Raw genomic sequence first — 24,363 nt, 5'->3', positions numbered from 1 at the left:
ACTACAGCAGGCTGCTGTGAGATGATTTTGCTTTTGTTAAATTAGCTGCAGACACGGTGAGAGTGAACGGAGTAAAGTCCAACCGACCGTTTGACCGGGTCACGTGTGTTCCCACCTCGGTCCGTACGGATCACAGATCAACTGTGTGCTGTAGCACTAAAAGTAAAAAGGTTCGCGTGGTGGCTGGCGCTCCAGTCCAAGTGTGTGTGTGTGCGTGTGTGTGTGTGTGTGTGTGTGTGTGTGTGTGTGTGTGTGTGTGTGTGTGTGTGTGTGTGTGTGTGTGTGTGTGTGTGTGTGTGTGTGTGCGTTTGCGTTTGCGCTGTTTGTTGGTGTGTCTCGTCCCCCGCGATGCTCACAGTCATGACAGCAGAGAGGAGCAGAGAAAAGTAGCTGCAGCTTCATCAAATGCGCTTAATACTCGTAGCATAGTTTCTATATATGACTTTTTGGTAAAACATTTACCCCCCCGGTTTTACCTGCACGTCATTGCGCATGCCTGCACTCTCTCTTGCGCGCGCTCTCTCTCTCTATCTCCGCCGCTCGCTCTCGCATGCACGCAGCATTTTCATGAATAAATGAAAAATTAAATACACACAGGTCGGAAGTATACTTGGGCTCCCCACACAGGTATCGTGTGTGGGAAAAACTGCAATGAGATGAAATTGAAGTCACTTTTCTATTTTACAATTGTATTTTATATTGACAAAACATCTCACGATCGACTGAGAATCAGTCAGCGATCTACCTGTCGATCGCGATCGACTGTTTGGGCACCCCTGCCCTAGACCCTCCGGTTGCGAGATGGTCAACTTCCCCCCTTAAGCCACATTTACCCCGCGTAGCAGCGGGCGCAAGACCGGGTCCAATGTCTTGACCCATGACACACCAGACATGCGGCCGCAGGAGCCAGGGACCGGACCGGATGGAGGGTGGAGCATTAGACAAGAAGGATGTTGAGAGACGGAGGGTAAGTGGGAAAGAAAGAGTGGTTTGGAGAGATTTACAGGAGAAGTGATGGTGGGAGAGCGATGGAAAGAAGGATGAACAGACGGAGACATGCAGTCTGAGATCGAGACAAGACCGAGTAAAAATGCTTTAGAGTCCGAGATGAGACAGAGTGTTTCAAAAAGTGGTCGCAAGACCGGGCATGAGACCAAGACCGATCTCGAGAACTACAACACTAACTGACAGTCAAAAGAGAGAGTGTGCAGAAGGGGGGCTGTTGCAGCTTCTCATGGAGCAACACCTCAGTTTTGACTTGGTATATGATGACCAGAGAGAGTCGATAACATGAGTAATGTGAATTTTCTTACTCTGAGAGGCGATTTGTATATTATATACATATATATAACTGTTCTATTATGTAATGGTCTTTTAGGGACAATCTACATTTCTCTTTCTAAAGGTTAACATAAAGAGCAATCAATAAAGTGATTTTTATTTATTTATAATTCATGTATTTTTTTAGAAAGGTTAATTTAGGTCACTACTCTTTTATCAGAATCCTTATATGAAGGGTATTGCTCAGTTTCCTGAGCTGCTGAAGTCTACTCCACTGCAGCCAGTTTTTCAGCTGTGGGAAATATGAAGCCTCAGATGAGCAGGGCAGCAGCTTAATCATTAGCCCTGATGGATGAGGGCCCGAGCAGGGCAGAGGAGGAGGAAGCGAGAGAGAGAGGGATGGAGGGTGGAGCGTTAGACAAGAAGGATGTTGAGAGACGGAGGGTAAGTGGGAAAGAAAGAGTGGTTTGGAGAGATTTACAGGAGAAGCGATGGTGGGAGAGCGATGGAAAGAAGGATGAACAGACGGAGACATGCAGGCGGCCGCTGAGGAGGATCCGTCTAACAAATTACCTTCTCCTCCATTACAAAGGCTGTCAACCTGGATGCTTCTGTCAGCTCCCATACACACTCAAGACCGCATCAGTTGCACTGACTCACACATACACAATCACCTGCAGAAGACACAACCTCACTCACACTTATTGTAACCAATGCGTACATACAGCTTCTACACGCTTGGCTGCTTTCTCAAAAGAGTGTGCCCCTGCTCCCACAGAAAGTCAACCTCCTGTCCTGTTAACAGGTGATGAAGGAGCTTGTCATTGGGCGATGCAGACCTCTGCTGTAGTAACGTCATAGCAACCGCACAGTGTGTCAGACAGAAGTGACTGCAGCCGTCAGCTGCTCATGTTTTATAGCGGCCTGTTGTTAACCGGACTGTTAAGACTGAACGTTTGGCTTGTTGGTTGACTGACTGACCGACTGACTCAGGCACTTCTTCACCAGCTGTCTCACTGGTTGATTGGCTGACTGACTGTCAGAGATAGTATCATTTTTCACCAGTCCGTCTCTCCAAACAGACTGCACTGATATTTCATGGATGTACATAAAAAAATGCAAAATCTTAAAATCTATATTTTCTCTCTATTCAGTCACGTCCACAAAGCTATATAAACAATATCACACAAGAGGGAACGGTGTTGTACTGAATATCAGCACTGCTAGGATTTGGTTGTAGGTAGGGGACCACATCCTGTTTATGCACTAAAGAGCTAAAGGCCTGTGTGCTCTGAGTGTTGTTGCAAAGATTGATGACAAGCATTTCTTTGGATTTTAAGGTAGGAATGGAAAAAAGAACATTACTGATTCTGAAGCAGTGAATTTTTTAAGAACATCTTAACCAAACCATCCACAAACCCGGCCCAAAATAACTTGCCTCAGTGGAGAGGGCAAGTTTAATTACATGCCTTGTACCTTCTCATTCTCCACACTTTTAGTTCAAGTGCTTTCAGATTGAAGTGGAAGTCCCACAGTATGACTGTAATTAGTGCTTACATTTGCAAGTGTGCGCAGAGTGTGTGTGAGCATGAATCTGGAAGAATAGTTTTATACAGTTGTGGAATCTACTGCATAAATATGCATGTTTACAAATTCATATGTGCTTAGTTTAATAGAGTATATCTGACAGTGTACATATTAATGGAGACGCAGCAGTATTTCACATTGTGCATGAATATCCACAGATATGCATTGTGTTTTACTGGAATTCATTTAGTGCATTTATTATCGCGTTTCATTATTTTAATCTGAAGAAGCGTCAAATGACGTGCTAAAAACCCCCTTTAAAGTGAGTGCATGCACAGCTTGAAGCAGAATGCCTGAATTAAAGATACACTATGTAGATTCTGCCACCAGGGGGCTCTCAGTCAATACTACAATAACACAAGATGATTGCATAGAATATTTCATGTGTAGTCAATTTAGACATGTTATTGTAAACATTGTCATAAAATTCTACATATTGTACATTTAAAAGAGAAGGTTGATAACCAGATCATGGGCAAGCTTTTGGCTTTGTCCAGCCAGTTTACTCAAGGAAAGTCTTGGTATATCAGAACCTGCTTTTTGGTATAGCCCTGAGTTCAGTGTCAGATGAGGTGATTCACTGTATGAAGGCAAAAGCCTTTGTTTACAATTTCCCCGGCTAAGCTTCATGATGAGTCATAGGTTTGACTTTTTTTAAAGACAACAGGATACAATTTGACATTACAGAGTGTAGACGACAAGATCAGCAAAGAGATTAGACATATTGCTTTGTCTACAGGGATCTCTAAGATCATCACAAAGTCAAAGGTCCTCACAGCAAATTTAAAGTTTTTTGCTAGCGAGTAGATCACATTCTAAAACTGTAGGGGCAGGGGGCGCTAGTGGCCTGATGGTTGGTGGGCGCACCAACTTGATTTGACTCAAAAAGCGTCTGCCGCTGGTCGTCATGACTACATTCCTCCCTTGTCTCTCGTGATTATATTGTAGTCACACATAACGTCTGCCGGACCCTTTTCATGACGTAATCGTCAAGATTTTAAGTTCTAAATATCATGTTTGAAATAAATCGGTGCATCCCCGACGATCACCGGGCAGATCAGGGACGTTAAGATTGGATCTTTGTACCACTCACACTACAAGATACTCTGAGCAGATAATCGGTTCAGAACAGCCTTGAGTCGAACTTGCGTTAGTTGGGAAGGAGAAATCGGAGCTCAACTAGGCCCGGTTATCCTGCAGTATGAGCCAGGCCTAAGAGCTAGTGCTGTCCCGGAGAGAATTTTAATGAAGTCATTATACAGTCAGTGGAGAAAAAAATTGCCACTTTCTATGGATAATGGGCTGATTTGCAAAATGCATCAAATTCACTAACAACAATGGTAATATATACAGTGCATTTTTACTCTGTCTTGTCTTGGTCTTGGGTGGATTCCGAATTTCTTATTCAAGACCGGTCAAGACCACCACTGATGGTCCCATGGTTACGTCCGCAACCTTTCCTCTGTTACGGTCTAATGACACATTGTTACACTAACAATATGTCCGTCATCTGAGAGTTGGTGTCGAATGCGCTGCAGTATTTATAAGAGCTATCACGCACAAACTTTTCAGTGGAAACTGTGCCTCTTCTGTTTGGCTTGGAAGTGAACTATTCGTAAAGTCTGTAAATATTACTTAGACAATACAAGGATTAATATAATCAGGGGTTAAATCAGTCCAGGGCTGTTAGCAGCTCAACACTTCTTCCATATTGTGGGAAAATTCCTAGAGCTGTACGTACTAAGAGGATGGGAGTGTCTTTGAATGAGCCCTTGAATGCTCCATTCAGAGAGGATGCTTTGTTTGGTACGGTGAAACTCGTGTCACAATGTTGGAGTCTTGCCTCACGATGAACTTGAAAAACTTTCCCCTGCTAGCTCATCATCTTTATGTGGACGAAACATCTCCGTCATCATGAGAGTGGAGCTCTGCACAGAGTGAAAGTGCAGATACCTTCTCTCCACATTCAGATGCAAAACAAGAGTAAACAACACAGAGCAGTGCAACTCTATGGGCTGGAATATCATTTACTGTCCATGTGAGGCTGGATCCAGGAACACAGTAAGTCACATACACATGACTGCTGTTTAAAAAAACTAGTTCTGATTGGTTATTGTCATCACTGGCACACACTGTACGGCTGTGATTTTTTTTAAACGGCTTTATTTTGATTTTTCAAACGATACGTGTTATACATAGCTAGGTGCGTAGCTGACATGACTGACAGGTGAGCGTGATGTAACGGTTTATTAAGATTCTTAAAACCCGCCTCAGCCTCAGCTCTATGTCTGTTGTTAGCTTGCCTGAAAGTTAGGCTGAGGCAGTATTTCCAGCATGGCGTCTGCTGCCGGTGAGCCTCCGGAGCCCCCTATTGTAACAGATGGCTGACGTCACTCAGGCTTTGTCCATTAAAATTTACAGTCTATGGTTACATCTTAATACAGAGCACAAAGGAGGAGCAAATAATGTGCCATTTATGGATCTATTAGCCGCTTCAATCCATTCTTAGTGAATCAGGCCCTGAGTGTTTTGTTCTCTAGAGAGCATATTAAAACCCATCTGAGTGAAAGTATCGATAACTGGGTGTATCACAGTTGACAGTTGCCTGTTGGAAAGATAAAGGCAGTCTGAACGAATGTGGAAAATTGTATATTTTTGCCTCCATTTTTATCTGTGCTGTTTTTAGTCTTGGCCCTGAAGCACTTTGTGATGCATTTTTGTGCTATAAATGAAGTTAATTTGACTTTTTGTTACCTTTAACTTTACTTCTCCTTGATACTGGCCAGTCGTTTAAAATCATAGTAATAGCTGGTCAAGTGCTAAACAGAGAGAGGACTTTGAATCATGAAGCCTGAGAGTGTAGCCCGGGGTTTTCAGCTTGAAACACATTTCGAGATGTTGACACTCTAAATTGTTTGTTCTCTACTAACCCCTGGGACAGGACTGAGGGGGCACAGTGTCTAAGAAGGGCAGGTCTTATCTCCAAAAAGCGCCTTAGGCTTTACAAGCACCAGCACAAAGATAAGCCCAATCTATCAAACACAAGCCAGGGCTTTGATCTTAGTGGATGGAAAAGCCTCTCTGTTCCCTCCTCCTTCTTGCGCTCCTGTAATCTCTATTTTATGGCAGCTTTAATCATGCCCTCTTCTTTAGCGAGGGTGGGATGCAATTGTGCAATTTTGAGTCATCTTAACAAATTAAAACACACACACATATCTGTCTTTGTGGAGAAGAGTCATCATATCAGAGAAAATGTCTGAACTCAGTGACTGTGTTTTGGGTCATGCCAACCAATGAACTAAAGAATACAGGTATAAAAGACAATAAAAGGCTCAGCGTTACAATGATGCCAAATGTATAAGTAGTGGTTAAAGTTGTAACATGTCGATTCTTTATACTAAAATATCTAAATAAACTATATAAATGGACCTTTTGTTGTTGAGTAATTACATTACCTCAAATATTTCCAACAGTTATCTAAGACAGAGAAATCCGTAATTTTATAGTTGTATAAAAAGTTCTATTATGTAATGGTATATTATAGTTGTGTCTTATTGTGGCAGCCTCCATGATAGAGTAACCATGACAGACTCAACATTTTTATTGTTGCTGTGGAAACACCAGATGTTACATCAAAGATTGCTACACAAAGAGCAGGAGCTGCTACTGAAAGCTGCCGTACTGTTGCTGTACGTCCTGCTGTGATAAAAACGTCATGTACATTATACTTGGATACATTAGCTCGTCTGTGAACATATTTTCTTTCTCAGCTCGGTTTCACCGTTTTGTCTGGACTGTGGTCAACTCGGACATTGTTTGCATCGGTGGTAGGGGTGATGTAGCAGAGAAAATCACTCCCATGATTCTCCACTAGCCTCAACGTCGTCCTTTGTTATTGTTTCAATTGAGAGCCCCCTGGTGGAGGAATTTAAATACTGTGCATTTAAAAATGGTCTTTGTTCCAGTGTCTTTGAGGTATTTTAATAGTTTTATCAACAATCAGTCACTTTGGTTCATTTATTAAAATTGTTGTAGTGTCGATAAGAAATGTTTTCTGCAAAATGCATCCTATCAGAAATATATACTGTACATAATCATAACCTTAGGTATACAAATCAAAACAAGGAGAAGTTCCCGGGACATTAAGACCTGATTTGAATAAACACAGGGATAATAAGACCCCACTCAACAGAAACCCAAAACTGTCAGCAGTGTGATGCACCACATGCAGCTGATAACAAGTCAGCTCTGATCTGTAGACATACTGACACAAAGAGCATGACCAGCAGAAACACAATAACACCCTACCTGACTTGATTTGACTCATTATAATTTAAACCCTGCCGAGCCTGATCGACAAAGTTGGGTCTAACTTAACAGAAGTTACACAGCATGCTGCATTTCCCTATTTAATAGATTTTTTTCTGACTTTCACATTTTTATTTTTGTGCATTTCTCATGTTTTTAAGAGCTAATCCACAAAGTACCTCAATCTGAACAAGCTTCACTTAAAGACACCGGAAACTTTTCACAAGCTGTTATAACAAGACAAGATTAAAAGGGAAAGATGGCACATTATTCCATCAGGAAATGTCAGAATCCATCGCCATGACTTTTAAGAGGAATTGGACGTGACAGACTTGAAATACAGCAGTGTTGAGGATGTTGCGCTATATTGCCTTCACTGATCACTCCTAATGATCTGTTTGAGAGATAACACATGGAGGTGAAGTAAGCATAAACAAAAGAAGGTACATTTTAAATATCATTTTCATTGATCTTCTCTCTGCTTTACTTCTTCCTCCTGTTATCTTTTTTCTCTGTTATTTTTTTTCTGTCCATCCTTTACGTCTTATTCCTCCTATATCTCACTGTGGCTTTGCCTTGTCTTTGGGCCCGGGGTCTAGGTGTGGGCAGGGGCAATTAGATTCTACAGCTAGATTAGATTAAGATGACATAAAACAGAGCATGTTATAAATTACAGTCCTAAAGAACACTCACAGAATGATGAATGGCAAATGGACTTGCGCTTGTATTTTCTAGTCTTCTGACAATTCAAAGCGCTTTTACACCGCAGGTCACATCTGCACATTCACACACTGATGGTAGAGGCTGCTATGTAAAGTGACCATCAGAAGAAAACCCATTCATAAACACTAATACACTGCCAACAAGCAGCAGAAGCAATTGGGGGTTAAGTGTCTTGCCAGCTGACATGTTGCTGCAGCAGCTGGGGATGGAACCCCCAACCTTCCTGTTGAAAGATGACCAACTCTACCAAGTGACCCACAGCCCCACAGAGTACCCCAGTAACAATTTTTGAAGTCTGGCAGTGGGGCATTTCTTTTTCTTTTTCCCACCCCCAATGAAAGCAGTCCAGAACCGGTCCTGCTTGTCACTATTTTTCTTGGTGAGATTCTCCTTCTCTTGTTTTCTCTTGTCTAATTCTCTCCACTAAATCTCTCCTGTTTACACAAATCAATTTCTCTCTGGGTGGGATCTGGGGCGTAGAGACTTCATCGCCATCACCTTCAACTATATTTAGAGGCTTGTATGCTACTCTGTTATTCTCCTCCTGTCCCTGTGTCCGTCTCAGAGTCTGTTTTCTGTGTTACCACGTATCTGTCCTTTATCCCCGTCTACTTTCTCTCTTTCTTCACTTCTGTATCCCTCTATATGTCCTTCATGTTTACCTACAAGACAAGGACACTGAATCCAAATCAATGACACGTCTATATTGATTTTAAATATTATCTGAACTTCTTCAGAAGGAAGAAAAACTTGTGAAAATGAATATGCTGAGGCAGGATTAGTCCTTTACCCTCCAGTATTTTGTCCTCAAAGTTGTCTTCTGCATTGATGGAGAGCTCGGGTGGATTGAAAGCAAAACTTTAGATTAGAAACTTTTAATGACCATGTTGCACATAAAGCAGCTGGGAATAAGAAAGATGAATAACTGAGTGTATGTACATTTTAAAAAAAGATGCAGGTATACATTTACAATGAACTGTTTTATTGGATCTTCCAAAATGATTTATGACCCTCTCCTTTCATACTTCAAGGTGGAATTGTGTCACCTCTGACACAGATGTGTCTGAATTATTTTTTTAATTATCTAAAATGAAAAAGCAGCATGTCCCTTTCAGGTAGTGATTGGCTGGCTGTGTGAGGATATGAAGTACATTGGCTTCCACCTACTATTGCCAGCTCTTTTTCATTCTTGACATAACTATTTCATTTTCTGATTATGTCCATTGAGCAACATCCTTAAAGCCTGAGGAAGCCTGACTGAAAGATTATACAATTATTTGGGTCTCTCAATGACATCAGGCTGTCACCACCGGGCTGTTTGGCTATTTGGAACACTTTCACCTTTAAAAATGTTTCGAGGACATTCTGGGCTCATTTGAGGAGGACACCTGAAAGAACCCTCTCTGCTGTACGTCTGCACCTTGCAAGGTTTTGTCCATGAACGATCAGATTGTATTATTGCTCTCCATTCGAGGAATAATGAGATAATGATGTCTTAAACTAATAATATGAAGTTATTCCCTCAATTCACTGCATGCCTAAAAGCCAAGAAACTCAGATGACAAAACCAGTCAAAGCCTTTTCAGTTTCTTTGATAACAGGGACAAAGTGGTGACAAAGTTGATTCAATTCAAATGATTCAAAGTTTAACTCCTTCTGTACCAAAAACGACTGTGAGTAACTTTTGTTTTTATGATTTTGGCAGCCACTGTTGACAAAACCGTATTTTATCTTCTCCTGAATATATGGAAGTAAGCCTGGGCGACATGAATACACCATTTATCACCATACAAATGTTCATATCAATCGATATTGATAAATGCCAAATAATTTCTTCTTTCAAATGGCATTGCAAATATTATTACTATTCCCTGATCTTATTTCAAGTTTGTTTGCATGGGTCATCCCTCACTCTTTCCTTCTGTCACTCGTCAGCTGTCCTATCCATTTAAGGCAAAAATTTCACATAAAATGTAAGTTAAATTTGATTTCCAATTGAATACTACTTACATAAAAGTCAATACACCTGCAAAGTCTTTGTGTTTACTTGCAAGGAACTTAACTCCAAGACATAATCCCTGTGTTCTCCACTTAAATACACTCCTCCTACCCCCCCCCCCCCCCCCAATCACAGTCTATTGTGTATGCCCAGCAGTGTGCAGCAGGGACCTGTAAAGTAGAAAGCCAGCGCTATCAGTCGTTCATTGGCTTGATCGATGCCAGCCTCGCTTTGCCAAGTCCGGGAAGCCAACTCTCACACGTCATGCATAAAAAATTAGTTACACAGAGAACACTGCCCACTGAGAGTCAGTTAGAGAGGCCAAGGGAGCTGGGGAGACAAGAGGAGAGCGAGAAAAAGCGGAAGAGAGATGCCTGCTGTTGCCACCTGCCACCCTTAACACTCCCAACCAAGCTGCGTCCAAAACCGCACTTGACAAATGAGTACAGGGACACAGAGCATAGGCAAAGTCCCTGAGCTACAACCCTAACAATACCATTCCATGGAGAGCAAGGTGTGTGTGTGTGTGTGAGAGAGAGAGAGAGAGAGAGAGAGAGATGCACAGTGGGACAAGAAAAAATTGGCAAAGGCTGAACTTAACAACGGGACAAAAAAATCATCTAAGATAAGGAAAGGATTCACATTTCACATCCATAAAATGGTTACTTTGTTCTCATAGCAATTTTGAATTATGAAAAGAATCACCAATGACCAAGTGTTTAGAAACTAGGATTGCAACAAATCTCAATATAATAGTTGTAATATTTTGGGCCTTTTTGCCTTCATTGTAGGACAGCTGAAGAGAGACAGGAAATGCTGGGAGGAGAGAGTTGGGGACGACGTGCAGCAAAGAGCCGGGGTCAGAGCGGAACCCATAGCTGCTGCGACAAGGACTATGGACTTGGTACATGGGGCACGCAGAAAAAACCACTAGGCTATCTGCGCCCCGTGAACTGCGGTTTTGACGGTTTTGCGTCCAACGTGCTTCCATGCAAAATATTTCTCTCTGAGTTGGCTCTGTTTTTGTGTGCCTGTTAGTCTGTGCGCTGGGATAAGGAAACCCCTACCCCTAGTTAATATCCAATCACCATGTGCTAAAGCTAACGCTGCCGACACTGCTGTCAGATGACACATTTAGGATTGTCCCTATCTTCTGTTTGGATTGAAACATTGCTGATAAGTAGAGAAACTGCACTTGGAATTTTAAAAATACATACACACACAAACCATTAAAGAGGTCACACGGGTGATCTGTCTTTTCACAACCCATCCTCCTATCTGAGTATTTAACATGAGGAATTACATCCCCCCCCCCTTCCCATTTAGTCTTCTTCGTGTCACGTTGTCTCAGTGTATTCTCACCTGTTCTTTTTTAACGCAACTGTCTTTCTTTTCTAACCCTTCCTCTTTTCCAATCCTCTTTAAACCTGCATTAATAAAATCTAGCAATTTGCCTGAATATGATGATCATGTCCAGATGACAACCTCCGCCATGCATGGTCAGGACCGTTGTCATCAACACAGAAGAATAGTTATTCTAAACTGATCACAAAGAACATCTCATTCGGTAAACAAATTCTTCAGTTTAGATTATTCAGCGGAGACAGAATTTATCACAACTTGGCTATTTCGCTTAATGCAGCTGCATCTTTCAGTGTTTCTATCCATTCTCATCCATCCATTATCCTTTACTGCTTTTCCCATTCGGGGTCACGGGGGCTGGTGCCAATCCCACCTGTCATTGGGCGAGAGGCGGAGACTGTTCACCAGTCAATCAGACAACCAGCCACACACACATTCCCACCTATTTAGAGTCAAGAATTAACCTAACAGGCATGTCTATGGACTGTGGGAAGAAGCCACGCACATGGGTTCAAACCAGGAACCTCCTCATGGTGAGGCAACAGCGCTAACCACTGCACCACCATGCAGCCCTCAAAACAAAGCCACTAAATCTTAAAGTTCATCGAAACATGTCTTTTACTAACTTGGCCTGATTAGATCCGTTGAGATCATTAGTGACATCCTACTTGTTTTTCATTCTCACAATCATACTATGCTTGTTAACCTCGTGTCGCTCTCAGCACAGCTCCACCCACCCTTCAGCCTGAGTAGAGATCAAATCAATCAGAACAACCACAAACATCTGTGCAGAGTCTTTTGACCAAATACACAGACAGAAACTCAATGCTGCTGTCCGCGGTGCTGAAAAAGTCGAGGAATAAATGTTGGCAAACCAAAGGGCAACAAACACCAGCCTTGTCACACAGTGGCAGCGTAGAAGTTTGGATGCATCGATCCACATTAAGAGAGAAAGAACACCACTCCTTGTTGGTAGAGCGTTACAAAAGTACTCAACAACAAGTCTTATTTATTTGGAATAATTAAAGGGAGTTAATTTAATGCTACAAACCACCAGTCCTTCCAGCTTCCATAATGTGGTTGTAACACACTCTACCAAAGAATAAGAAAGAAAACCTACTATATTCAAACTACTTTAGCTTCAAGTATCTATTATCCCTCACTTTTAAATGTAGAACTAGTTTCAATGTAGCAGATGTGGCTCAGTCAGATACCCCACGTTGTTATTGTTTGAAATGTTTCTTACAGCAGCAGATCTTTGTTGGTGTTTGTCATCAAGGCTTTGACCTCTTCACTCTTTGCAAAAGTATTCCCATGCAGAGATGAGATAATATCACAAACACACCTTGCCAGAGCCTGCAGGTGGATTCTGGGAGGTGCAAAGCCTGAGTGACGTCACCCATCTGTTCCTTAAGGGGGGCTTTGGAGTCCCATCGATGACGGTCGCCATGTTGGAAATCATGTCTCAATCTAACTATCAGTAAACCTAACGACAGGCCTAGAGCTGGAGCTGAGGCGGGTTTCAAGAATGTTGACAAACCGTTACAGCCCGCTCACCTGTCAATCAGCTACGTGCCTTATAGTGAATAACGCTTATTCTTCATAAAATCAAAACAAAACCCCCGTACAATGTGTGACGATCAAGACAGGTGCTAATCAGAATTTGTTCATTTTTTGATCCAGACAATAAACATTTGAATGGGGTGTGTATGTGACTTCCAGTGTTTCTGCACCGAGCCTCAAGTGGGCACTCGATGAACTGCAGGATTTTGAACTTCTACATTGGCTTCAATTTTCACCTGGGTTTCTCCTCTAAAAATACAACTGGCCCAAGTTTGACCCCCTCAGTAAAAATTGGTCTAGAACCGCCACTGCACATGGTAGTATTAGGTCAACACTGGTACTAGACGTCAATGACAGAGCCTGCAGCTTGTAGTTCTCCATTAATGGCATCAAAATAAAATAAAAAACGTTTTCTGCTTTTTTTTTGTTGTAATTGAAATTAATATTAGAAATGTTTTTTTGAGAATGTTCAACCATTGTTGATGATAAATTCAGTCAATCTATGCATTCAATTCATCACATTAAGAGTCAGAGAAAGCCGAATGATCTTGCCTGCAAAGCCATGCAGTAAGTCACAACATGTAGCAGGAAGCATTGCACACAAACAGCCAGAGCCTGAACCTCACTCTTCTACAATAATGTAAAGCAAACTCCAGCTCAATTAAAAAGATCAAATAATCCTAGTAAGCATCAACACCATAAAGTTTATCTTCTCCCCCTATTGACCTCTACACAAACATTCTGATATGCTATTTACCTGTTTGTAACACACTGTAGTTTCATAGCTAGTTTGCATAAAGAAAGACAGAGTCTCAAACTCCAGCAGAGTAATCCTGTCGATCTTCAGAGCCTCTAACTAATCATCGTGCTCGTAGTTGGAAAAACAACAGGTGTTGTATCTTTGCCGAGATGTGCTCTGGTGGTACGTGGAACATAATCAACAACTGTACTCATTTTTTTCACAATATACAGCTAATTGGGATACATAAAGGTGAAGTAAAAACATTAAAAATCCCCTTTGAGCACTTTTTTAATCTAGGGTTTCTTAAGGGAAGGAGAAATTCTCTAACAAAGGTAAAAATGAGACTCGATGAACATCCTATTTGGACAAAAAACATTTTGAATGGGGGAAAAAAAAAAACATCAAATGAAAAGTTGTAAACTCAAAACAGAAATGATATTTGATAAGATCATAATGACATAACACCGTAAGGGCTGAAAATGTCCCTTACCTTTTGTGCTGCACACACCTGGAACACATTACAAAACCCATCAAGACTCAATACAATGGTTACCATGGGTCACATGGTCACAAATCACTGTGCTCATGAGTGAAAATGTTTCTAACTGGAGTTGCCTGCTCTGCTGGTTTATTCTTCAGGTCCTTTAAAATGTATTTTGTCTTTTTGTCATCTATCCGTTTTAATTGTACTCACCACATCATTGCAGTGCCCTTAATGATTTCTCTAGAATAAAGAAATGTAAAATTAAAATTAAATAAAATGAAACAAATTAAATTAAAATAAAAGCCTAACTTGTCTGGCCTACTCAGACCTTTACTCACAATGAGCTGTACTGGTTTTGAGATATAAATGGCCTAAACCCTGTTTTCCCTGTTTGTTTTCCCACAAAGGGAAATAGGTTTTTGGTATTAGTTTGAAGATTGATATTCCACCACATAATAATTCTAAATGATCCAAGATATAAACTCAGAACATGCCGTAGATATTACCCATGTCTTTATGACTGCAATTTGAAAGAGGCAAACAAGCGTGATGGAGATGTAAAAGAAGCGTCTTTTCATACTTTCTATCCATACACTCCACTGCTCCTTGAGCTGATCGATGGGACTCATTTCTAAAACAACACTTTCTACGGATGCTGACAGATACATTTGTCAAAAGATATATCTTGGCATTTCATCATTGGGGTCTGAACACGGACATTTTCATTAGTAGGAATAGAAACTGAAGTGTGTTTTTTGTCGATACCTGGTGAAAGAGATATTGACTGGAGAACCCTCATCACTGATATCTCTTCAGATCCTCTGATCCTTCAGAGTTTCACTTTTAAGTTACAAACGAGACTGTTGGGTTAGGGTTTAGTTTACCAAGCTAAAGACTATTTATTATATTGATTTTGCTATTTGTTTCTTTTTGGTTATTTTTCCTCAAAACATCAAAGACTTGCATTCATTGCCCTGAAAGGCCCAGTGAATGGGCCCCTCCCAGGTTATGATTTAAACCAAGGTATGTACATTCCAACAATAGTGTTAGCGCTAGCCTCCTGGCTAACATAAGCTCTCTCTGGGCCCGCTTACGCCAGTAACATAACAAAAAAAAAGAGGCTCAAATCCTTTTAAGAAGAGGGGGGCTTAAATTTTGAAAAAGGCAACATTTTACTAGAGCAACAATAAATTAAATGTGTGTTTATGTTGCTATAAGGTATTTTTCTTTTAGGTGTAAAATAGAATGTGGTCATTGTTACATAAAATTAAGATGGACCAAGTTTTTGCTAACCTCCATGGGCCCTCCCCAATGTGAGCATTCCCCTTTATCCCTCCTTAACTTTAACTTATGTCAATACTGTCCATTTACAACTCTGTTTTTGCACATTTACATTTAATCTTTCATGTTTAATTTACAACCATTTACAACTCTGTTTTTACACATTTACATTCAATCTTCCATATTTAATCTTCCTATTTAAGACTAGTAATGCTTAGTTAAATCCTGGTTGTATATATTCACATTTATTCTTATTTTTTTTTGATATTTTTTAGTACTTATTTACTTTGTATTTAATATTATATTGTGTTTAGATTGCTAACATTGTGTTTTTTACTCATATTGTGTGTTGGATAACCTGCTGCTGTAACACCACAATTTCCCAGTTTGGGATCAATTAAGTAATTCTATTCTATTCTATTTCTATTCTATTATTGGTGGCCTTGTTCATTGATACAAACACTGAATTCTTGGGACTGTCCATTCAGGAAATATGACGGCATGTGTTTGTTTTTCGTTTATTTTACTTAAAGGTCACATATTATGCAAATCCGCTTCACCATGTTTTTAAAACACTAAAATATATGTCCTTAGTCTGTCTAAAAAAAAAATATATATATATATATGAAAAGTCCATCCTCTCGCTCTTTTGCCTGCTCCACTTTTCAGAAAATTTGTGCTCAAACAGATCGTTTGGAGATTTTCCCTTCATGACATCACTAAGGGCAGTAACCCCTCCCCCAGGTGGGTGACACTCCCACAGCTAGGTGTTTGTTCTGCCCCTCTGAGTCTGCCTTCTCACCCTATACAATAGGGCATGGAGTGACAAAGCCCAACTCAGACACAGCTCATTTACATTTAAAGGTACAGACACAGAAACAGCCTTTTCTGATCAGGGCTGAAATAGAGGGGTTTATAGGCATGATCAAATACAGGATCAGAGTGGATTTAGAACAAGAAACTTCACAGACATGTTTTGGGGAGCTCTGAGACTTATTTAAACTGGTTGAAGAGGAGTATAATATGTGACCTTAAAATCCAGTGACAAGTTGACAAAACCTTTTAGGAGTAAAATTAGAAATAATCTCAAGTTTTTATGGAGTCAAAAAATCAGAATGATGGCTTGTTTCTTGTTTCCTCTTCAGGGTTGGGTGTTGAGACATGAGAATAATTTGTCAGCTTAATGACGTCACAACATTGGAGATATTCCTTTGATTAACCTTCCTTTATATTCCTTTGGATATTCTACGGATTAATTAAATCCTTTTTGGAAGACCTCTCCTGAGACTCAATCAAAAGCAAAGATGCAGGAAGGCAAGTTACTGCAAAGATGTTGAAACAGCTCCGCTTTGCACTGAAAATGCAGCTCGAGCTTACACCCAGACAGAACAGGTGCTTCAGTACTTTCACAGCCCCAATGGAATACACTTATATCCATTTTAAGTCACACTGTGGATCGTGCATACATCAAACAGGCATACACCAAAGACAGAATGCTACAGGAGTGTAAAGGCACAGATGGCTCCCTGTTCACTGAAAGAAAAAAGCTTGTTATGTACAAACTTGTTGTCTTCTCTCCCACACATCCTACTCCCTCAAATTAAACTATTTCTGCCTGCTCCTCCACTCTCTACAGCTTGGAACAAAGTTTCTTATGTTTGCAGAGGAGCGTAGAGTAAATGGAAATACACGGCGGCAGGGTGAGCAGTGCACTTCTCCTGGCGGGCTGATACTTGTAAAGGAAGCGTAATTTCTCACATATTGTATCAGCTGCAGTGGTGCGGACATACGAGAATAAAGAGTATTAACTCAGAGCCTCGCCTCCGCAAGAAAACGTATGAAAGTGTCCACTGTGTCTTAAGTTAAACTAAACTGTGATAGCTATCCTACAGTGTTGCAAGCTGCCGTGAGCTTGTGGCATTTATGAGCTAAGAGAGTGTTGCTGCTAACAGCGATGGTCTTTGTAAAAAAAAAAAAATTACAATCTGAGAGAAATTCAATTTGGCACTGCTTGTGTAAGAAGTGTGTGTTTGATCTGACTTCAACAGAGAAGTCATTGAGAGTTTGCGCTTTCATTGCTAAAGAGGAAAAACAAGACTTTGATAACATGATTTAGAAGTGGATGTGGATTTTTTTGTTGTTGCTGATTTTGACCTCAAGATGCCTCTTTTGTTTTTTTCCAAAATGCACCCTTTTGTTGTTTGGAGAGCTGCCCTGAATGTGTAAAGCTGACAAATAGCTCAACATCTCTGCGGCTTTTTTGCACGACTCGGGGCTTTTTATTCAACAGATCTGCCGTAGCAGGAAAACTGGAAGAGAAGACAGCAGTGATTGTTCCTGCACAGCCTTCTTGATCTCCAGTAAACATCAACACATACTTTTAGGCTCTGACTGGCAAAGCTAAAATGGAGGGTGATATTTTTGTGCTTTACTTAGCTAATGACCCTGACATTTTTAAAAGGCTACACCAGCTGAGTAACTGACATCGGCTCGCTTTGAGGTTTCCTGCCATCAACAAAAATGCTGCTGCCAGTGCTGCTGTCTGTGCATCAATTTAAATAAATGAGAAACTGCACATCCCATTTCTACGTTAAAGCTGACAATGCAATGAAGACAGCTACCAGGGACTTCACTGTAGAAACTGTGTAATGGTTTGACCATGTGCCGGGTTGCCGGGGTGCCAGTAGGACCACCCAAAGGTCCTAAAAACGTAGAAGACTTAGAACCCAACATCGACACAACCATTGAGTGACACAAATACTCAGCAACAACCAATAAACCTCCACAAACAGAGTCAATGAGGTTTAAATCTGTTATTATTCTCAAAGAAAAGAAACATTTCACATGAGGTGGTGCGTTCCTCCGTCGGGCCCGGTAATCTTAGTAAAGTCCTGCAGTATGTGATGTTCCATGATTTTCATGTCCTGTAGTGTGGGCATGCTTGAGATTATGGAGAATAATCTGTGTTAAATTCTCCTTATTTTTTTTGATGATACCCGGATTCAAAATTGGATAGGATTTTTAAAACTCCTGTAGTGTGAGCCAGGCTTAATTGGCTTTAAAGAATTATTCTGTCTGCAATATGAAGACCTGCTTAACAACTGAAACAAGATCGCCACACAATATAGAGACATGAAAGTTTATATAGACCAAGAGCAGTTATTTTTCTTTGGATCGCTGTTTGCAACAAAGATGAGATTATCGTTAGACAAACACATTTCACTCATCTTTTGTATTTGATTATTCACTTCCTTACTTCTTACACCTAATTTCCACATACTCCGCGCACACCGCGGTCCATCAGCGCCACGGTATTGCTTTTCGGACGCCGCGCTCTGCCCATCCATTTCTGCGGATCCAGTTGCTTTGCCTTTCTGAAGGTGATTTGTTTTTTTCATTTCGTCGTTCGTTTACGTGTTTTGACGTCATGTTGATAAAGTTAGAGAAAATACGATCATGAATTTGTATAATGTGTTTTATTTAGAAAATAACAGCACACTCCTTGTATTACTTATATATATATATATATATATACTCCTTGATTCCTCATATCTGACTTCCTGTCTATTCTGTCCAGCTTGACACGTGCTTACAGGGTGCTCCGACTAAACTAGATCCGCAGTGTATTGGAAACGGAGCAGAGCGTAGTGGCGCTGGTGGCACGCTCCAGAAACGGATTGCAGCGCTTGCTTTGGAAACAAAATGATTGACTAGAGTGGCAGCGAACGGTGGCTAGTGCAAAGCGCTGACAGAATGTATGTGGAGTTACAGACTTCTTCTACAACTAAGAGATGGAGAAAAGTGGCTGAAGAACCACTGAATGAATGTTTTGTTCATTTTGCACATTTGGCTGTTCCCCTTTGTTCCTTGCTTTGCGCTCAATACAGAGAAACACAATTGAATCCATCTTGACCCCAATGTCAGTGTTATTCTTAATGGAGAATAGAGCTGCATCAGGCTGTTAATATTGTCCCGGTGTTATCTCAACTGGAGAACTGACAGTCACAGTGATGTAAGTGATTTCATCTGTGTAGCATTGAGATAAGGAGGATGGTCCTACCTTGGCTATGGTCTCATGGAACTTGAAAAGTGGGTCCAGAGTCTCTGGTGACTCAGCAGAAAACTGGGCTTCTGACAGGAAACTGGTGGCCTGTGGAGAAAGGAGAAAACTCAGTAATTCAGTCGAATCACAGTTGAAATCTCTGTCTCATGTCATATCAGCTCCGCTCGTGATCTTATTCAGACAGCTTTCAGGTTTTCAGGACAATAATGATTCCAAAATGGAGGAAAGATTTAACAAAAGCTTGGTTTTTGTCCTCATTTTAAACAGTTTTTCCATTCTAGTTTGTTCTTTTCTATTCTGAAAGTGGAAACGAGAGGTATTACATTTTTAGTGTATGACAGGAAGCAAGAAAAATGATGTCAATGCCAGAAAAACTACCAGGACGTTTTGTTGTGATGTCAAATAAACACAAACACTGAACACCTACTGCACACACACGCACGCACGCACGCACACACACGCACACACACGCACACGCACGCGCACGCACGCACACGCACACACACGCACACACACACACACACACACACACACACACACACACACACACACACACACAGTACCAGATGCTAACACAAAGTCATTCAACCCTGCCTTAACACACTCAGATACTGACTCATTTTCACCTTAGCCTTCTTTGTTGTGTCCCACAACTCAGACAGACAAATAAAAATACCAAAGGTTTAAACTTTCAATTTCAACTCAGTGTACCCTGCAAATCTAGATATACCCGACATCTCCTGTGTGCCGTGTTAGTGTCAAACACTCATTTGAACATTCTGATCATTTGTTGTTGTTTGAAGTTTAGAGTCGTTCTGTTGAATCGAATCATTTCCTATTTGTTGATTTCTTGTGCCTGCCCTCGAGTGCAGTGTTTATTTGTTGAACCAATCAAGCAGGACACATTTGGTACAGGACGATAAAGGTTTCAATTTCATAACTTTGACATCGTATATTTTTACTGTTTTACTGACTTTGATGAGCAGCAAGGGTCAAACACCTTCAGGCCTGTATTTTTTTCTTCATCATATGCTTATGTCCAGATGTAATCATGGACATAAGCAGTATTGTCCATGATTTTAAAAGCAGCCTCTTTATGAGATTATACATTTTACCTCTGATATCAATATCACAAGAAAATGCTAATTCATTGCAAGTTGCTTCCAAAAACTTAAAAAAATTAAGAAGAAATCTTTCTAAGACCATACAATTGGCAGATGATGGTGACTTGATAAGTAGCTGTGTGTCATGTTCCATTCACTTTTTTTTCAGCCATTCGACAAGACTGTCTTCAACTTGAAATGATCAAGTTTGGTGCATATAAAGAGACAATGTGACCCAGGTGAGAGGGCCAAAAATCTGACTTACAGTCTTAGGGTGAAGTCCAAAAGAGAGCAGGCGAGGCATAAAAAAAACAAAAGAAAGAACACAAGGCTGAAGACAGATCTGAAAACACTCAGAGACAACACTCAATGCAGGGCACACACACACCAACCGGCACAGAAACAGGGGGATGACTAAGATTAAATCAATTAGGAAGGTGAGGCTAATAAGGTAAAGAAAAAAAAAAATAGGGCCGGGCACACACTCACAGAGGTGGGGAAACACACAATGATGAGAGTTATAGACACCCATAAGGGAGGGGTGGGTGAAACAATGAATACTAGAACAAAAGAGCAAAACAAGAGTATTCTTTAAACTTGTAAAAATCACACCATACAATTAAAGATAATGTTTTATGACATACTTTATGTCAAATTGCGACACCCCTGCCATACTGAAGCCTCCGCTCTCCTCCAACGGCACACCTCCAACCCCTCCTCCACTTGCACGAAGGAGATTAGCGCAAGCGGTAGACAAAACTATCCTTGGCTCAAGCTGTTATTACCTATGGCCTGCGTTGTTGTTTTAGGACACTAATGTAACGCTCTTTAGTTAGCGCATAGATTCCCATTGCATTTAAATTGACACCAATTTTGAATAGTTAGTAATCAAAAGCATAAATAGCATGTCTAAGTCAATATGCTAACTTTTGTATTTTAAGTCAATGCCCCATATTCATTTGGCATTGAAAGTAGCTGTCGAGTAGGTTGTAGGCTGTAGGCTGGGGTTAACGAAGGCAGGTACCGTCCTCTGCGTACCACTAGAGGATTCAGTGGTGGTTGGCAGCACTGGAAAAAGAGGAGAGCATCTGCCTGTCAAAACGCACATTCAAAACCAGTCACGGTCGCATTGTCAGCAAGAAGACACATCTGCTAACGTTGCGTCATCTTAAACAACACTCCGTCTCCCTATCTCCTCATCTGCTTCTAAGTCGTTCTGAATTGCTTCCTGACCATGCGAGCTGTGTTTTGATGCCTTTCATTACTGCTAGTCAACGTGAGCACGCGCTTCCTCCAGTGCAGGAAGTCGAACAGCCATCGACTGAGACTGTGTTGTTCTCGGAAAGTGGGATAGAGGGAGCTGCAGGAAGAATGGTAAATGGATTTGAGCTTGCTTTTCTAGTCTTCTCACTACTCAAAGCACTTTTACACTGCAGGTCACACCGACACATTCACACCCTGATTGTCCCATCCATACACATGAATACACCACAGACGAAGCAACGGGAGCTATTAGGGGTTTAGAGTCAAATATGCTTGACTCAGGCACAAAGGTTTATCTCATTGAAAGGAAAAAGTTAATTCCTCCTACCAACAATCTCAACCTGTCAATATGGTAAAACTCAGTGTGAGCCCATATGGGGAGTCAAAGTTTTTACTTAATTATTCACGTATTTACGCATTCCAAGAAGGAACGAGCAGAAGGTTTCATGGAGTCTTTTTGAGTGCTGCCTGTGATTAAACGTGTGAATTATTGAGCACGACATCTGCTCCAAAATATGCCCTTGTTGTCGATGTCAAGCCGAGTGTGTTCAGCGTCTCCAAAAAAAGAAGCCTCACTGACTACACTCAAAAGAGACCAAATCAAATCAAACATCGGTTACATCTGTGGTGCTCTGTTAGAAAGCCAAGAGCTATCAGAACCCTGGAGATATCTCTAATCAATCCCAGTGTTCAAGCTTTTTTTTCTGCAACTACTTGTAGTGATTTGTGAAATCAGCGCGGTGAGGAATCAGATTATTCTCATCCAATCAAACAATTATTATAGAGGATGTAAATATTCAAATTTACCCATTTCACCTTGAAAAAAAAATAATGGTTACAACTTTAAAATACTCCAGTAAAACTTGACTAATCCGAACATCAACATGTGAAGTGAAACCTACAGGAGCATGTTTCACAGATAGAAACGCTCAATGCACCGAGCAGGAGCAGATATGTCATGACTGAGTATTTGGGCTCTCTGCAGGCTGTAGATAGTGGAAGTGGTAGGATTATTTTTCACTGCTTGTCAAAATATCAAGAGGATGTTTTGTTGTCTGTAACTATCAAAACTCATTCTGCACTTCTCAATACGGTGATTATCAGGGACACTTAAAAAGTACTAGAAGAACAGTAAACAGTGAAGAAGGTACATCAACTCTAACATTATATTTTGACTGACTTTATATCAGATATTTGACAAGTTTTCAGAAAGGTTAGGAGAGTGAATATTGGATTTGCGGTCATAAGATTGAAATGAACATGACTCTAGAGGGATTATGATGTTTCTCCGTAGCCGCTGGATGTGTGAAAAAGCAAATGTTTAACAGAGATCTGATGTGTACGGCTTGTTTAAGATGCCCAAAAAGTGGCCAATAAAAATCAGCTGTTGCAGGTTTAATGATTACTGGATACGTTTCTCAAATCCCTTGGAGATAAAGGCTTTCTGATGTGCACAATAATACAAGAGAAGTAAAAAGGACAGCTTTTGAAACATGTTTGGTTGACTTTATGGAACTTCTGCACATTTTCTACTATCAACAGCACATTTAGGGTGTTCCGTGCCCAAGCACGCTTCCCCCGAAAGTCCAGTTCGTTTGACTAATGTGAGTGCTCTGATCTGTGTTCAAGCACCATACACTTCCTTGGCCCTGGCACGCTTGGAAGAGGTGTGCTTCGGCATGGTACAGGAAGGGCAGCATTGTGGGCACGTTATGATATTCTTCTGCAGGAGCATACAGTAGATTACATTATCAACTTTCCTCCACTGGAATACCAGCCATGGGGACAGATTGTCATTTTTATGTCATTAGAAGTACATAGAGGAGGGCACATTAAAGGTCCCTTCATGACATTTATTTTTCTAACAGAAACAGGGGCGTGTCTAGATGGGTGATCTGATTGGCCATCCCAAAATTCCAAAACTATGATTGGTTATTTGCCTAATCAGGGGAGAGACTTAAGTAAGTACTATTCAACTATTCTGGTTGTTAGTTTACAAGACAGGCAGACTTGTAAATATAAAAACAGAAGGTAAGCGTGGTCGATTACGCATCCGCACATCGGAAAACAACACAGAGAACATGTGAGCAACTTTACTGACTTTCTGGCTTATTTTGAGTCATTGTAGTCAGCTACAGCCAGAACACTCCAGGATTTCTGGATAATGGAAGCTGACCACGTTGTGTATCTGTGCTTGTGCTCGTGCATGAACTGTACCGTACTGAAGCACAACTCTTCAAAGCGTACCAGGTACAAGAAAGTGTACGCAAGTGTAAGGAAGTGTACGCAAGCAAACTGTACTTTAGGGGTGAAGCATGCTTAGGCACAGTACAGATTGCCTCGGGTGAGCGTGCCATAAAAAAACAGATCTAAAAAAGTTGTCTGGCTGTCAAAGGATCAAGCTAGTGACAAGAATACTGCTACATGCAATAAAATGATGAATTCATGCAGATACACATATGGTTCACTCAGTTACATGGATTTGCTCAATGTGCTTCTTCAGAACAGGACGGCTCCTTTTGCCATGGATATTTGGTGCCAAGCACCAGGCCGAATCAGGCACTCTGTTCTGTACTTCAGAGGAGCAGGATGAAAGGTTTCACA

General features: G+C 40.9%; 1 protein-coding gene across 2 annotated transcripts in view; it reads right to left on the bottom strand.

The window, feature by feature from the left end:
* The window catches only part of LOC109982366 (inactive N-acetylated-alpha-linked acidic dipeptidase-like protein 2), a 504,674-nt gene that overhangs the window by 68,578 nt on the left and 411,733 nt on the right, over window positions 1–24,363 (bottom strand). For both annotated transcript variants that reach the window (XM_065956060.1, XM_065956061.1), the window contains one exon: window positions 19,391–19,480. In XM_065956060.1, coding sequence (XP_065812132.1) covers window positions 19,391–19,480 — 90 coding nt within the window. The remainder of the gene's footprint in view (window positions 1–19,390; window positions 19,481–24,363) is intronic.

This window comes from Labrus bergylta, chromosome 6 (genome assembly GCF_963930695.1).
Source record: "Labrus bergylta chromosome 6, fLabBer1.1, whole genome shotgun sequence".
Lineage (NCBI taxonomy): Eukaryota > Metazoa > Chordata > Actinopteri > Labriformes > Labridae > Labrus > Labrus bergylta.
This window is presented reverse-complemented; position numbering and strand designations above follow the sequence as displayed.